The 13,973-nt window shown below is 45.7% G+C and overlaps 1 protein-coding gene and 1 long non-coding RNA gene across 2 annotated transcripts; both read left to right on the top strand.

Annotated features, from left to right (window-relative positions):
• The first annotated feature begins 752 nt into the window (after positions 1–752).
• Positions 753–1,210, top strand: LOC119912309. Its single transcript, XR_005446115.1, has 3 exons — positions 753–850; positions 945–1,041; positions 1,164–1,210. It is a non-coding gene; the product is annotated as an uncharacterized LOC119912309 (long non-coding RNA).
• A 389-nt stretch (positions 1,211–1,599) lies between these two features.
• Positions 1,600–12,385, top strand: LOC119912303 (ladderlectin-like). Its single transcript, XM_038731449.1, has 4 exons — positions 1,600–1,663; positions 1,774–1,908; positions 2,000–2,111; positions 12,074–12,385. The coding sequence occupies exons 1-4, from the start codon at positions 1,643–1,645 to the stop codon at positions 12,142–12,144; spliced, it is 339 nt and encodes a 112-aa protein (XP_038587377.1). The 5' UTR covers positions 1,600–1,642; the 3' UTR covers positions 12,145–12,385.
• The last annotated feature ends 1,588 nt before the right edge of the window (positions 12,386–13,973 follow it).

Here is a 13,973-nt window from a genome sequence, read left to right as displayed (position 1 = left end):
AGTCAGAGCTTTGAGCTGCTTAGTGGCCAGCAGACCAGGCTGCGGTTGTAATGGGCAGCTTCCAGGTGTGAATGTGATCAGGGCCTTCCTGCAAAACAGAGGCTTCCTCTCAGTGAAGCTCCCTCACCCAGTGCCTTAAAGGTTATCCCACTAATTAACGGGGAATGTGTGACTAAGTCTGACACAAGTAAAGCAGAACTCAACACTGAACTCCTGTTAGCTCAGTTTGTCACTTTTATGTTGGGAGGTTGAAGGGTGTCTATTTGCCTCTACAGAACTAACTTCTGAACTATTAAACACTGAATAAACCAGTGCAGTGCCCGTTCAGAGCAGGTTGTCAAAGGACAAACAGAGACTTCTTCCTTTACAGTTAGAAGACATTGTGGGCGGCGGCTGTGTGGGGTTCTGTCTTTCACTAAAATATGTTGTATTTTTTACTGTCATCAGTGAAGATACTATATTTATGACCCAACTGGAATTTGTTCTTAATAATGACATTTATTGCAGGTTTTTAATCAATTGCAGGCAAAACAAATACGTCATTTGATAGTTTGAGTTCTGTTTAAAAATGATCATGCATGTTTCTGTAGTGATCATATTTCACTGCTCTGGGGTTAGGGTTAGGCACCATGTTCACCAAGGTGCATGTAAATGTCTATTCTGGTTGTGTGTTTTGTCAGTGTGCGTGTCATTAGTTCCTCGTTTTGTGAGGTGGTAAGATAGGTAAGTTTGTCCTCAGTTCCTAGGAAGATGTGTCATCAACTGTATATAAGAGCTGGTGTTTCTCTGGTTCAGGACGACTGAAGCTACAGACGCTGAGAAGGAAGAAGAGAAGATCGTTCTGCAGCAGGTTTGCTCACAAACTGTCATTATATATTGACCTGACTGGTGGTCTCTTCCCTAGAGAAGTATTACTAACATGTCCCTGTCTGTCTTTATTAAAGGTAATCATCATCTTCAACATCTGCATCATCTCCACCATGAAGACGCTGACTCTGTCTGCACTTCTTTGTGCCATGATGGCTCTGACCAGAGCTGCTGGTGAGTATTACTCCATATGTGAGTGAGTGTGAACGAGAGACAGCTTATGTTCATGTGTCTATACACAGCAACAAGGGTAGATGAAGACATGAACTCACTAGTGGGTCAAAATGTCCTTCCAGCTCTTCCAGACGCAGAGGATGGACCTGGGACAGAGGGAACTAGTGTCCCAGGTGAGTCAATATTTCTTTAGATTTGTAATGGTGCTCTCTTGTAATCACATATGAGGCATGAGTATTACTGCATGTATAGAGAATTAAATTAAATGTGTTCATAAATACAAAATGAAAACAGCAGCAGACAACTTAAATCAGTAACTGCTATGTCAAACTGTGCAGCCCTTCGAGACACAGAGGCTGGAAACTGGACCAACTCATTTACTCCAAGTTAGTGGATACTTTATCAGAATTATATTAAAATACACTTTGTCATGATGTTCTCCTGTAAAAAAACAAGAAATACTGCATCTACTACTGTAGACTCATTATTCACTCTTGTCTGTTTGACTTCAGGAGAGAGTTATGTTGTCAAGAGGTCCACATCTTGTTTCTTGGTTTGGACTGCTTTCGATGGTCGCTGTTTCCTCTATGTTCCACAATCCATGAATTGGGCTGCGGCTGAGGTGATCAGGATTATCTTTATTCAGTGAAGCTTCTACACGACATTTATTCTGTTCACTACTTTCTAGCAGTGGCATCGTTTACAGTCTTGTTTCTTCTTTCTCCGCTGTAGAGAAACTGTATGTCCATGGGTGGACACCTTGCATCTGTACACAACATCCAGGAGTACCCTATGATTCAGGCGATGATATTGAGGGAAACTCACAATCAAGGATTAGCATGGATTGGGGGATCTGATGCACAACAGGTAAATTATTCATCATTATATGATGTGCAACCTTTTAATTTAAGCATTATTGTCCTGACTCTTTTATATAATATTCTCTTCTGTATTCAAGGAGGGAGTTTGGTTCTGGAGTGATGGAAAGCCTTTCAGCTTTTCTTACTGGTGTTCTGGAGAGCCTAATAACACTGACGGTCGTCAGAACTGTCTGCAAATGAATTATTCAGGTAAATTTAGACACAATATTTTACTTACAAAGAAAAGGCTGGTGAATTGCATAAATTTAAATATCTCTGGGTTTATGTCAAGTCACTTGAATGTTACCAATACATAACATTATATCATAAACTACAAAACGTACAGTGTTGTTTTTTTTAGATTGATTAGTTACCTGTTACAAAAACTGTTGTGATGACAACAGTCAGGAGTTTCTGTCTCTTTTTTTTTTTTTTTTTTTTTTTTTTTTAACCTGTCCTGCCCAGCAGCCTGGTATAGAGTATAATGACCTGGATACCATATTGTGCCAGACAGATTTTACTTTAACAAGAGAGTATTAAAATACTCCTTTGTCTGTTTTATTATTTATTTAATTATGTATTGATTTGTCACCGGGCCGGACAGGGGGGCAGACACGGGGATGGGGGGGCACAAACAGACAGCACAGAGAAAGGACAACACCTGCAAGAGAAGGGGGAAAGGGGGATGGAGGGTGGGGACAACAGGGAAAAGCTGTGGGAAACACCAATTGCAGAAAGCAACGAAACCTGCAAGAGAACAGAGAGGGGGGCTTGGGGAGGAGAAAAACAACAACAAACAAACACAAACAAAAAAAACAATAAAAATAATAATAATAGTAAAAGAAAACCAGCCGAACAGCAGCAATAAACAGCTGACATATTAATGACATATTAAGACAACTAAGAGAACAATGAAAACAAGAAACAGTCACACACACTAAATAAGCAACACAACACAGCCACGAGAGCTGGAATAATAATTAATTTAAATAAGTAACTGAAAGAAAGGCATCAGGAATAATTCTACCAGGGACAACCTAAGTTTGTTTGTGTCTGTGTGGGTGAATGTGTCTGTATGTGTGTGTATGTACATGTGTGTGCGCATAAGCCTGTTAAAGAATGTAGTTGTTAGAGAGAGTGGGACGCCACGACTGTAACAGGCAGGCAAGAACCCCAGTAGCCAATAGGGGTGGAAGAAAGAAAAAGAATAAATCAAATCAAAAAAAAACAAAGACTCCCAGATGCACCGCGATGCAAACGCAGAAGACCCCGACCCAAATGCCAGTTGACAACGTAATGCCGACGGAACGCAAAAGAGGAAGAGCAGCGCCCGGACCGACCGCGGCGCAGACACAACATAGACCAGTGGCCTCCCCCATCCAGCACCCCACCGCCGCGCAGCAAACAACCACAATGCCCAAATGCCACGCAATCATCAACACCAATGCACAAGTGACGAGCCCAACGCGCACACTGCGCGAGCACGGCGACACCCATGCCCAGCAGCCCCCCGCGAATCCCGCGTGCGAGGTCGGGCAAATGAGAGAGAGCAAACGGAACAACACGACAGCGAAAGCCAGCGGAGAGAGACACCAGCAGCAAGTCCCAGCCCGGCAGCAAACGCGCCGCACAGGTCACCGTGCACCCGCCAATAAAAGTCCACCGTCCCCCCAACCGCCGGAAAAAACTAAGGCCGCCGGCGCCAGCCGACATCCCCCATGCCCAGCGCCCCCCCGGCCGCCATGCACCACCAGCCAAACCAGCAACGAGGCAAAATCAACTAGCTCAGCTGCATGCCACCAACAACCCACCCATCCATCAAGGGCCGAGAACTCCAGGCACAAACCCAGAACAAACCGGAGCACAGCCCTGCCCCGCACCCACACTGCACATCCCGAAAACTAACTATAACCTCAGTATCCAGAGGGGTCCAACAACTGGCCGACAGAGAAATGGGCAAGCACGGATCCGAGGCCAACGAAGCAAAACAGGAACGCAAACAGGTCCCTCCAAGCCAATGAGGAGATGCCTCCCCCGGACTCCAACGCACAAACTAAACGCCCAGCAGCCATCCAGAGACCCTGCCCAGGGAAAAAGTATAATACATCAAGATGCATCGATAATCGCCCCACAATCCCACCGCAGACCCCCACCCCCAGAAGCCAGGACACCCTGCGACCCCCCAAAGCGCAAAGGACCCCAGACCGCATGTCCAGGGGGAAGCTGTACCCCGCCCCAAGGAAGAACAGCAGAAAGCCGTGCCGGGAAGCTCGCTACCGCCAGGGAGCGATAACGCGGGAGAACCAGGCCAACGGTCCCCCAGCCCAGCCAGAGGCATCCCTCCCTACAGTGCAGCCAGTGACAGCAGCCCCCGAGGCCGATCTCATCCCCGGACAGGGGCCCAGCCCCCCCAGTCAAGCACCCCCAAGGAGGAGCACCAAAACCTACCCCGACAGCACCGGTCATGCGCCCCAGAGACTCCCGAATGCCCCCACCGTGAGAGAGCTGGCAGGGGGAAGCAGCGGGAGCCTCACCTCTGCCGAAGAGGGCCCAGGCGAGGAGAGGAGACAACGGGCCCCCAGGCCCAGGGACACACCACCCGCCCAGAAATGAGCAAAGGCCACAAGCCCGAGTCCGCAGAACCCTAGGCCAAGGGCGGGCCCCCACGCCAGGGGAGCCCCGACCCCCCCCAGCCCACCCCAGATCAGGCAAGGCCGCCACCAACCCCACAGCACCCCCAACGCCCGGGGCTCCAGGGGTAGGACACGAGGCCAATGAGAATCTCTCCCACTCCTTCAACCCCTCTGCCTGCCTCTGTAAATGTATTGTTTTGTGTTGGATGCATGTCATGGATTGTGAAGTGTTGTATGGTGGAGTGAAGATAAGGTGTGTGGTAACTAAGGTGCAACTAAAATTGGAGGGTAGTTGTGACACAGGCACCCCACAACTGTCAGGTAGTGGAGCCTCCCATCGTGCCCCTCCCACCCCCCAAGCCCTCTGTGTCTAATGTGTAATTAAAATTGAGGGGCAGGCAGTGAGGGAGGAAGAAGTGCGAGGCCGCAATAAAGCAGCCCCACCCCCCAAACGCCCTGCAGGCTGCCCGTCCCCCAGGATCCTAAGGGTGTATGTTGTGAGACATGACCAAAGGGGAAAGGTGAAGGAGGTCATAGGGAGGCTAGAAGACCAGATTCCTGACTGGCCCCATCATTTATTCAGTCCCGTCCCCCACCCCCCTAAGCAGGAGGACGCCAGGTCCCTCCAGCCCAGGGCTTATAGCAAGAGCCCCTCTAGCACCGGTAGCACCCCAGAGTCAGTGACAACCCCGCCCATCCCCAGGACGGGCCCAGGGGGGCCCAGCCCCCCCAGCGCGCAGACCCGCCCCAGACCCAGAGGCTCCAAAGCCCCGTGCCCCAGACCCCCACACACTCCAGAGGCAGGTCAGTGCAGCCCCAACCCAAAGTCCAACAATCCCCCGTCCTCGCCGGGGCCCCTCCGGCAGCCCCACTGCTAACCCCTCACCTCACCGCTCCCCCACAATCAGCAGTACTCCGAGCACCACCAGCCCCCAAGGGAGCAGGTCCGGGGCAGCAAGGACCCCACCCAAGGACAGAACGGCCCAACAGCCCAGATCCGAAGGTCGGCCCACACCCAGGAGGCAATGCCACTCAGGCCAGGTCAGGCCAGAAGACCCCCACCCCCGCTCCCTTCCCTCCCTAGCAGCGAAGCATCCCACACACAAACCCCCACCGTCCCCAAAGAAAAGAGACAGCAATCACCCCGCGACAGCAGCAACAGCCCCTCAGCCCTAGGGAGTCAGCAGATGCAAATAGCCCCTAGGACTCAACACGACCACACTCCAGAGGGCCGCGACGCGACTGCAAGCAACCATCGACACACCCCAAAGCACAATCCCTCCATACACAGGATCCCGGCACAACCACCAAGCATCCAGTCCGGGCACTAAAATCCAGAGGAGACACCCCCCAACCAGCTCAAAAAGGACCAGCCCGCACCCCCAACCCACCCCGTCAACCCCTTCTTCCCGGTCCCCCACCCCTCCAACAACCAGTCGCCAGACCCCTCAGAGAACCGAAATGCAATTATCAGGATGCACAGCATGCACACAGGACAGAGCCGCACACCAGCCCAGTCCCGGCCCGCACCCGATGCCCCCAACCCCCGACAAGCACGCAAGCCAATAATGACCTACAGATGAGCCAATCAACACTACCCCGCTACCAATCTAACTAGCGGCACACAACAGCCAAGTAATGCGCTGCGCAGGAGAGATGCCAGCCGGCGCAAACCGCCCCCATCCCCCCCGCAGCCAGAGAGACCACAGACCCCACCCACGGCTACACCGTGACCCACGCCGCACGTTCACCACCAGACCGAAACCCACCACAAGCATCCCCCCCCACCAACCTCCACCGCCATGCCCGCCGCCCGCCCCCTCCCCCCAACCCGGACCCACACACAGGACACACAGGGAGGCAGCCAAGCACCGAGCGCCACCACATCCGCACAGCGCGCGAGTCAAAATCACCACCCGCGCACCGATACCAACAACCCGCGACACCTAAGCAGAGTGGCTACCCACCCCGCAGCAGCGGCACGCCGAATACAGGGCAAACACCGGTCCCCCCGTCAAGCCCGCGCCCTAGGCAACCCGAGCGCCGCACCACCCCCCCCCCCCGCCAACACCATGCCATCAACCAACATTTAAAATTAGAAAAAGTCCCCCACGCCCGCACCGCAATGCATCTAAGAATCAACCCACCCCCAGACACACCTACCAGCCGTACGGGACCCTGACCAGCAAGGCAGTACACACCCACCCCCATTAAGTGATAAAGTTGATCAAGGGGGACCAGAGAGATTGGAATTGTGTCAATTTGTTTTTTTTTACAGCAGACATTTTCTCCATGCTAATGTGATCTATAAGGTGATTCCGATATTGGGTGATACTTATATTCTTTTTGGCCTTCCAGTTCATGAGGATAGTTTTCTTGGCGATGCATAAGGCAGTGAGAAGCATGTATGATGTGTCAACCTCTATACTAATGTCACTTAGGTCCCCCAGCACGCAGAGTGATGGGGAAACTGGGACGGGGTAACTTAGCCATATCGATAGGTCTTCACATATCTTCTGCCAGAACTTTTGAACAGGTGTACATTGCCACATAGCATGCATGTAACTATCAGATATGTTACCTGAGCAGTTCCGGCAGATGTTTGACTGCATAAGACCCATTCTGAACATCCTTTGTCCAGTATAGTGTGTTCTATGGAGAGTTTTATACTGTATAAGTTGTAGATTGGGATTTGTAGTCATTCTAAAGGTATTTAAACATATCTGCATCCAAAAGTTTTGGTCTGGACTAATGGATAGATCTGTTTCCCATTTTAAGAATGGGAGAGAGATTGAACTATCTGTTTTTAACAGTAACATGTATACTTTTGATAACAGTTTTGGAGGCGAGAGTTTAAGAAAGTCTGTTATCATTGGAGGTAAATCTAAGTCCATTATTTTATCCTTAAATCTAGCCTGAATTATGGATTTAAACTGTTGAAATTCCAGAAATCTATTATGGCTAATTCCATATTGTGCCACTAGATCCTGGAATGGAATAAAGTTACTGCCTTGCATTACATGCTCTAGATGTCTTATCCCTTTGTCATACCACAGTGGGGAATTTAGTGTTTTCTTATTTTGCAGGATGTCAGGATTATTCCAGATTGGGGTAAATCTGCATGGGATAGGTGAAGACCCAGATATTTTGAGAAGTTCCCACCAAGCTGCCAAGGAAGTGCTTATGTTAATGCTTTTAAAGCAGGTATGACGTTTGATGCTGGAACTGATGAATGGCATATCGGAAATTTTAATTTCATTACAGAAGGTTTGTTCTATGTCCATCCATGAGTGGTCCAGGGGGCTCTGATTGATCCATTTTGAGATATATTGTAGTCTATTAGACAGGAAGTAATGATAAAAATTTGGCAGTTCTAAACCACCACAGTCTTTTGCTTTTTGCATAGTTTTTAGACTGATTCGTGGGGGTTTATTTTTCCACAAAAATTTTGAGATGTTTGAGTCCAGTGATTTAAACCAGACAGCAGAGGGTTTGGTGGGTAACATTGAAAACAGATAATTGATTTTAGGTAGGACCATCATTTTTATGGTGGAGACTCTTCCCATGAGTGATATAGGTAATGATGTCCACCGTACAAGGTCATCCTCTATAGATTTAAGTAAAGGCGTGTAGTTTAGCCATGTCAGTTCTGACAGCCTGGAGGAAATATTGACACCCAGATATTTAATATTCCCAGACTTTAGCGGTGTGGTAGATATACTCTGGAAATCACACTTTACAGGTAAAACTATGGATTTACTCCAGTTAATGGAGTAGTCTGAGATGGATGAGAATTTATCTATAAGTGTGATTGTCTCAGAAAGAGAAGTTTGTGAGTTTAGGAGGAAAAGTAATACATCATCTGCATAAAGGCTTATCTTATGGTGTATATTTTCTGTTTGAATTCCTTTAATATTATTATTTTGTCTGATCGCAGCTGCTAGTGGTTCTATAAAAATAGCAAATAGCGAGGGAGAGAGTGGGCAACCCTGCCTGGTACCCCTCTGGAGACTAAAGCATGGAGAAGTATGATCATTTGTTTTGACAGAAGCTCTTGGGGAACTGTATAAGATTTTAATCCAATCTATGAAAGAGTTTCCAAATCCAAATTTATATAAAGTAGCGAATAGAAATTTCCAATTTACTCTGTCAAATGCTTTCTCTGCATCTAAAGAAACAACTATAGTTTCCAGGTTATGAATAGTGGCATAGTCTATTACGTTAAGTAGCCTGCGTGTATTGTTGGTGGAGTGCCTACCCTTAATAAATCCTGTTTGGTCAGAGTGTATTATACCAGGAGTGACCTTCTCTAGCCTTCTTGCTAGGGTTTTGCAGATGATTTTAAGATCTGCGTTAATAAGTGATATTGGGCGATAACTGGACGGGAGTGTGGGGTCTTTGTCTGGTTTAAGGAGCAGGCTGATATTAGCAGAATTCATTGTTGGAGGCAACATGCAAGTACCCCTAATTTGCATAACCATCCTATAGAATGTGGGCGCAAGTATTTCCCAGAATTCCTTATAGAGTTCAGCGGGAAAACCATCTGGCCCAGGGGCTTTATTATTCGGCATATGTAAGAGAGCTTCCTGGAGTTCAGCCATTGAAACAGGTGAATCCAGAGCCCTGATCTGTTCATCATCTAACCTTGGCAAATCTATATTGTTCAGAAATGCATCGATGTTAGAGCTAGATGGGTCAATTTGTGATGTATATAAGTTTTTATAATAATCTCTGAATGCATTGTTGATTTCTTCTGGGTTATAAGTCAGATTCCCAGCTGAGTCCTTTAAGGAAGAAATAGTTATTTTTTCTTTATTCAATTTCAATTGGCTGGCTAAGAATCTGCCGGATCTATTGCCATGTTCAAAGTTCTCCAAGCGTAGTCTTTGCAACTGAAATTGGGTCTTTTTATTAATAATTTCATTTAATTCAAGTTTTGATTTTCTCAGATCATTCAGCATGTGTTCCTGTGGGGAGGCAGCAAGGGTAGTTTCTAATGTTTTTATTTTTTGTTCTAGCTGTAATTCACAAGATCTCTCTTTCTTTTTTTTGTATGATGAATAGGAGATTATTTTACCTCTCATGACTGCTTTTGCTGCCTCCCAAAGAAGACATGGCGAGGTTCCTGGCAGGTCATTAGTTTCCATATATATTGCCCACTCCTTTTTGAAGTAATTTATAAAATCTAGGTCTTTAAGCAATGATGCGTTAAATCTCCAACTTCTAGTTGGCTGTGTGACCCTTTTTTTAGTAAGAGTGATAGAAACCGGTGCATGATCACTGATAGTGATAGGGTGAATCTGAGTGTTGGAAATGTCTGTCATAATTGAGCTGCTAACCAAAAAATAGTCAAGGCGAGAAAATGAGTGGTGGACTGGTGAAAAGAAGGTATATTCTCTAAGAGTGGGGTGGTGAGAACGCCAAACATCACAAAGACCAAAATCGCTCATGTATTGTTTAAGGATGTCTGTTGATTTCCAAATACGGTGACCACCTGCCGTACTGAGCCTGTCAACTGCTGGATTACATACCATGTTGAAGTCCCCTCCTAATATAAGAGCTGTGTCTGAGTGAGCAGAGAGTGAGTTGAAGAAAGCATGAAAAAAGGAGGGGTCGTCAACATTTGGGCCATAGATGTTAGCAATGCATAAAGGAGTATTTTGAATCGAAATGTTAACAATAATGAATCGACCCTCTGGATCAATAGTAGTGTTATTATGATTGAAGTGTGTTTTTCTATTTATCATAATGGTGACACCCCTTTGTTTTGAGTTATAACAGGCTGAGTACGAGTGAGGAAACTGTGGTGAGGTTAGTTTATCTGCTGTCTTGGGTAAATGAGTCTCCTGTAGTAGGACAATGTCTGCTTGCAGATTATTTAGATGGTTAAAAATTTTTAATCTCTTTTCCCTTGAACCAACTCCGCGTACATTCCAAGAGGTGATTATAAGTGAGGTCATCATTCAACTAAGGGATGTGGTGATGGCTAGTGTGTGCAGTGTGCGCGTTGTATCATTGTGTGTGTTGTATGCGCCTGTATGTGTGTGTCTATGTGTTCATGTTGTATGCGCCTGCGTGTGTGTGTCTATGTGTTCATGTTGTATGCGCCTGCGTGTGTGTGCTAGCGGTGTGCCCGACTGTTTGTGAATTAAACAGTATGAAAATTGCGCAGCTGATCGATGTGTAAACGGCGGAGGAAGAGCAACATTAACAAAAGAAAGAAACAGTGAAACAAAAACAGAGGAAAATACACAAAACATTATCGGACAGACTAGTCAGATAACCACAGTATAGGCTGTTGAGACGTGCACTGTATTTTATAACTATTAACTTGCCATATGTCACGGAGTAATTAACTGATAGGGGAAAAAATGATCGCATAGTGATACAGTTCACCTGTTGCTGGACTTGGTTCTTAGTAGAGCCAAGGAGTGGTGTCTCGGTCGCGGTACAGCTGGCCATCGACGTAAAGTTTATCCACCGCGATGACAGCCCGTGATCCTTCTCCAATAAGCTTCTTTCTTATCGGGAACAGGACTCTGCGTCGGTCCAGGATCTCCCGGGGAAACTGGTCGTTAACGCTGAAGTTGGTCCCTCTCAGCTCCCTGCCGCGGCCTTTAACCAGTTCCTTCTGCTTGAAGTGTTCAAACTTCGCGACGATGGGCCTGGGCCTCTGGTTCTCCTGTCGCCGTCCTCCCAGGCGGTGCACCCGGTGGAAGCTGATGTTCTTCACGGTCTCGGCCGGGAGCTTCAGTTGATTTTGGATGAAGCTTTTAACGGTCTCCTCTGGGGTTTCATCCACCTGCTCCGGGATACCCGAAATGACCAGATTATCCCGCATACTACGAGCCTGGAGATCGATGATTGCTTCTCTAATGTTTTTATTGTCTGCCGAGAGCCGCGTCATTCCCTCCGTGAGGGATTTAACCGAACCTTTGAGGACCTTGTTTTCTGCCGCGAGCTCAACCACCTGTTTCTGGCTGAACTCCAGGGATTCCCGCAGAGCCTGAAACTCTTTGTGAAGTACTTCCACAAGAGATAATCGGGCATCAAAGCTGGACAATTTCTTGTCTATTGAATCCAGAATCTCTGTAAAATCTGCACCTTGCGAGGAGACTGCTCCAGGTGATGCTCCAGGTGAGTCTTCAGTGCGGTTTCTTTTTGATTTCCCCATGACCACTCGATGAAAACACTGGTCAATATAAACTTCAAGATCCTCCAAACACTCGTCCTCGAGGTCCTCCAGTGCGATTTGACTGCTCTTATTTGTTAATTCGCTTAAAATTGGCGGATTGTTTGTTTAATGAATTGTTTGTTTAGCTGCGCGCTGCCATGTTTGAATTGCACCAAGTCTCACGAGATTACACAAACGCTCACCGTGTCATCTCCTCATAGACATCAGGAGTTTCTGTCTCTAACTGTGAGTGATGATGTTCAAACGGACAATATATCCCAGGATCAATGATCTGTCTACATAATGATGCTTCATTCAACAGTTTCAGGTTTGCTGTCTGACTGCTGTGTTTTTGGTTCATACAGATAATAAATGCTGGGACGACGAGCAATGTGATAGGCAGCTCCCATCTGTCTGTGTCAGAAATGGCTGTTAAACACATGAAGAACGTGTCAAAAACACAAACACTGATCAATTTGTGTTTGTGTCCACCAGTCTCATATTTGACGTGAAGGCTTTATAACTCATACAATGACATCTTTATTTCTTCTCTATCGCTGTAACGCTACTTAAGGAACGAACCGACAAGTGACATAAACAGCAGCTGGATTGTCTCTGTCTCTTTAATACGAGCAGACTGAATGTGTAATGAAAAGAAAGCTTTTAGCACAACTTTATTCTGCAGAGTGAACTGTTTTTTCTTGTCTTACACAAAATAAAAATCTCAAGCATTGAAACAAGCTGGTCTGTGTTATATCTCCTGTTTGTACGGGCACAGTCTTCCTGGATCTCAAAGAGCTTCAGCTATAATACTGTTAAATAATACTGTTCATTGTTGGGAGCTCCTAGAGAAAATGTTCCTCACATACAATCTACTGGATCTTTCTATTCAAAGTTTCCAAAAGTGTCTGACAGCATTTGGTTTAGTTTAACCCTCCAATTGTGTTATGGGCAATGTAAATACAGTAAATGAATAAGGTGTAATTCATCTAAACCACTTAATTTATTCCTCCACACTGGGCATTTTAATATATAAAATTAGTTATTACCACTTTCAATAACTTTTAATTGTTTAATTTTAACTTTACCCGTCTGTGGTGTTTCCAGTAAAAAATGGCCGGGATCAGGAAATGAATGCGTGGGACTATATTATATTCAACCAGCAGATGAAAAACTCCCCTAGACACCACTATACCACACACAGATCTGTTTTTAGATAAATGTTAATTTATAAATAAACTGTCATGAATATTCTTTCTGAATAAAATCACATCATTCAAGTTTAAAAAAAAACATATGTCCCTTACAGCAGCCACCAAATGGGACTATGGGACAAATAAATTTTTTAGATGGTTTCAAAACAGCATCCTGGCTAAACAGATCCCAGTCTGTGATATATTTTCCTCTGGTCTTAACTACAGTCAAAATTTACTGAAAGACTTGAGATATTATTTCAGTTAAATGAGGTCTAAACTCCATAAATTCCAAAAATAAGTCCAGAACTTGTAATAATGACTAGAAATTAAGTTAGTTAAACGCCTCATGTGGCGATAATTTATATTTTGTGTTTAACAGTTTAAGGTTAAGTGTGTAAGTTTTAGTGACATCTAGTGGTGAGAGTTGCAAATTGCTCACTCACAATTTTTCTAGATCACACAAGTAAAAGCAAAAGTCGTTCAGTAAAATACTACTCAAGGAAAAGTAAAAAGGTACCTGGTTTTCAAAGTACTTCAGTATCAACAGTAAAAATACACACATTAAATTCCACTGGTCTTACAAAAAGCAACCCATCTTTTTAAATTCACTCACAACAGGTTTGAATGCAGCAGTGTAAGTTACAGCGGCTCACAATAAGGAAAACTGAGTTGCAAGAGGAAAAGTGGATGTTTCCTCTACCTATACTTTTAGATGTTTATGTTGCAAAACTCTACCGGTTGCATACAACTCTATCATAAACTGGCTGCCACTCACAGCGTGAGAGTGACTTTATTACACAGTGTGTCGCATCACCTGGGTGAAGTGGTTTTTAACGTCAGTAACGATGGTCTCGCGCAGAATGTATTGAAGTACAAAGAAATGGCTTTGAAATGTAGCGCAGTGAAAGTGCAACTTGAAATTCTCAAGTAAAGTTCAAATCCAGATTTTGTTACTTTACTCACTCTTCATTGTTCATTTTCTATGGGAACCAAGCAATTCGCCTTGGAGGGCATTGTGGGATTGCAGGCGACACAGGCAACTTCACTTAATGAGGTCAAGATTTGCATG

This window comes from Micropterus salmoides, unplaced genomic scaffold (genome assembly GCF_014851395.1).
Source record: "Micropterus salmoides isolate LMB-PRFRI ecotype aquatic unplaced genomic scaffold, ASM1485139v1 Ms_hic_scaffold_2, whole genome shotgun sequence".
Classification (NCBI taxonomy): Eukaryota; Metazoa; Chordata; class Actinopteri; order Centrarchiformes; family Centrarchidae; genus Micropterus; species Micropterus salmoides.
The sequence above is the reverse complement of the archived record's forward strand: the minus strand, read 5'-3'. Positions and strand labels throughout refer to the sequence as shown.

Excerpts from the sequence above, each read along its gene's own strand:
- LOC119912303 (XM_038731449.1), top strand. The coding sequence starts at position 1,643 with ATGAATTGGGCTGCGGCTGAG. Across the intron at positions 1,909-1,999 it reads GGGGATCTGATGCACAACAG|GAGGGAGTTTGGTTCTGGAG; the intron begins GTAAATTATTCA and ends TCTGTATTCAAG. Across the intron at positions 2,112-12,073 it reads TCTGCAAATGAATTATTCAG|ATAATAAATGCTGGGACGAC; the intron begins GTAAATTTAGAC and ends TGGTTCATACAG.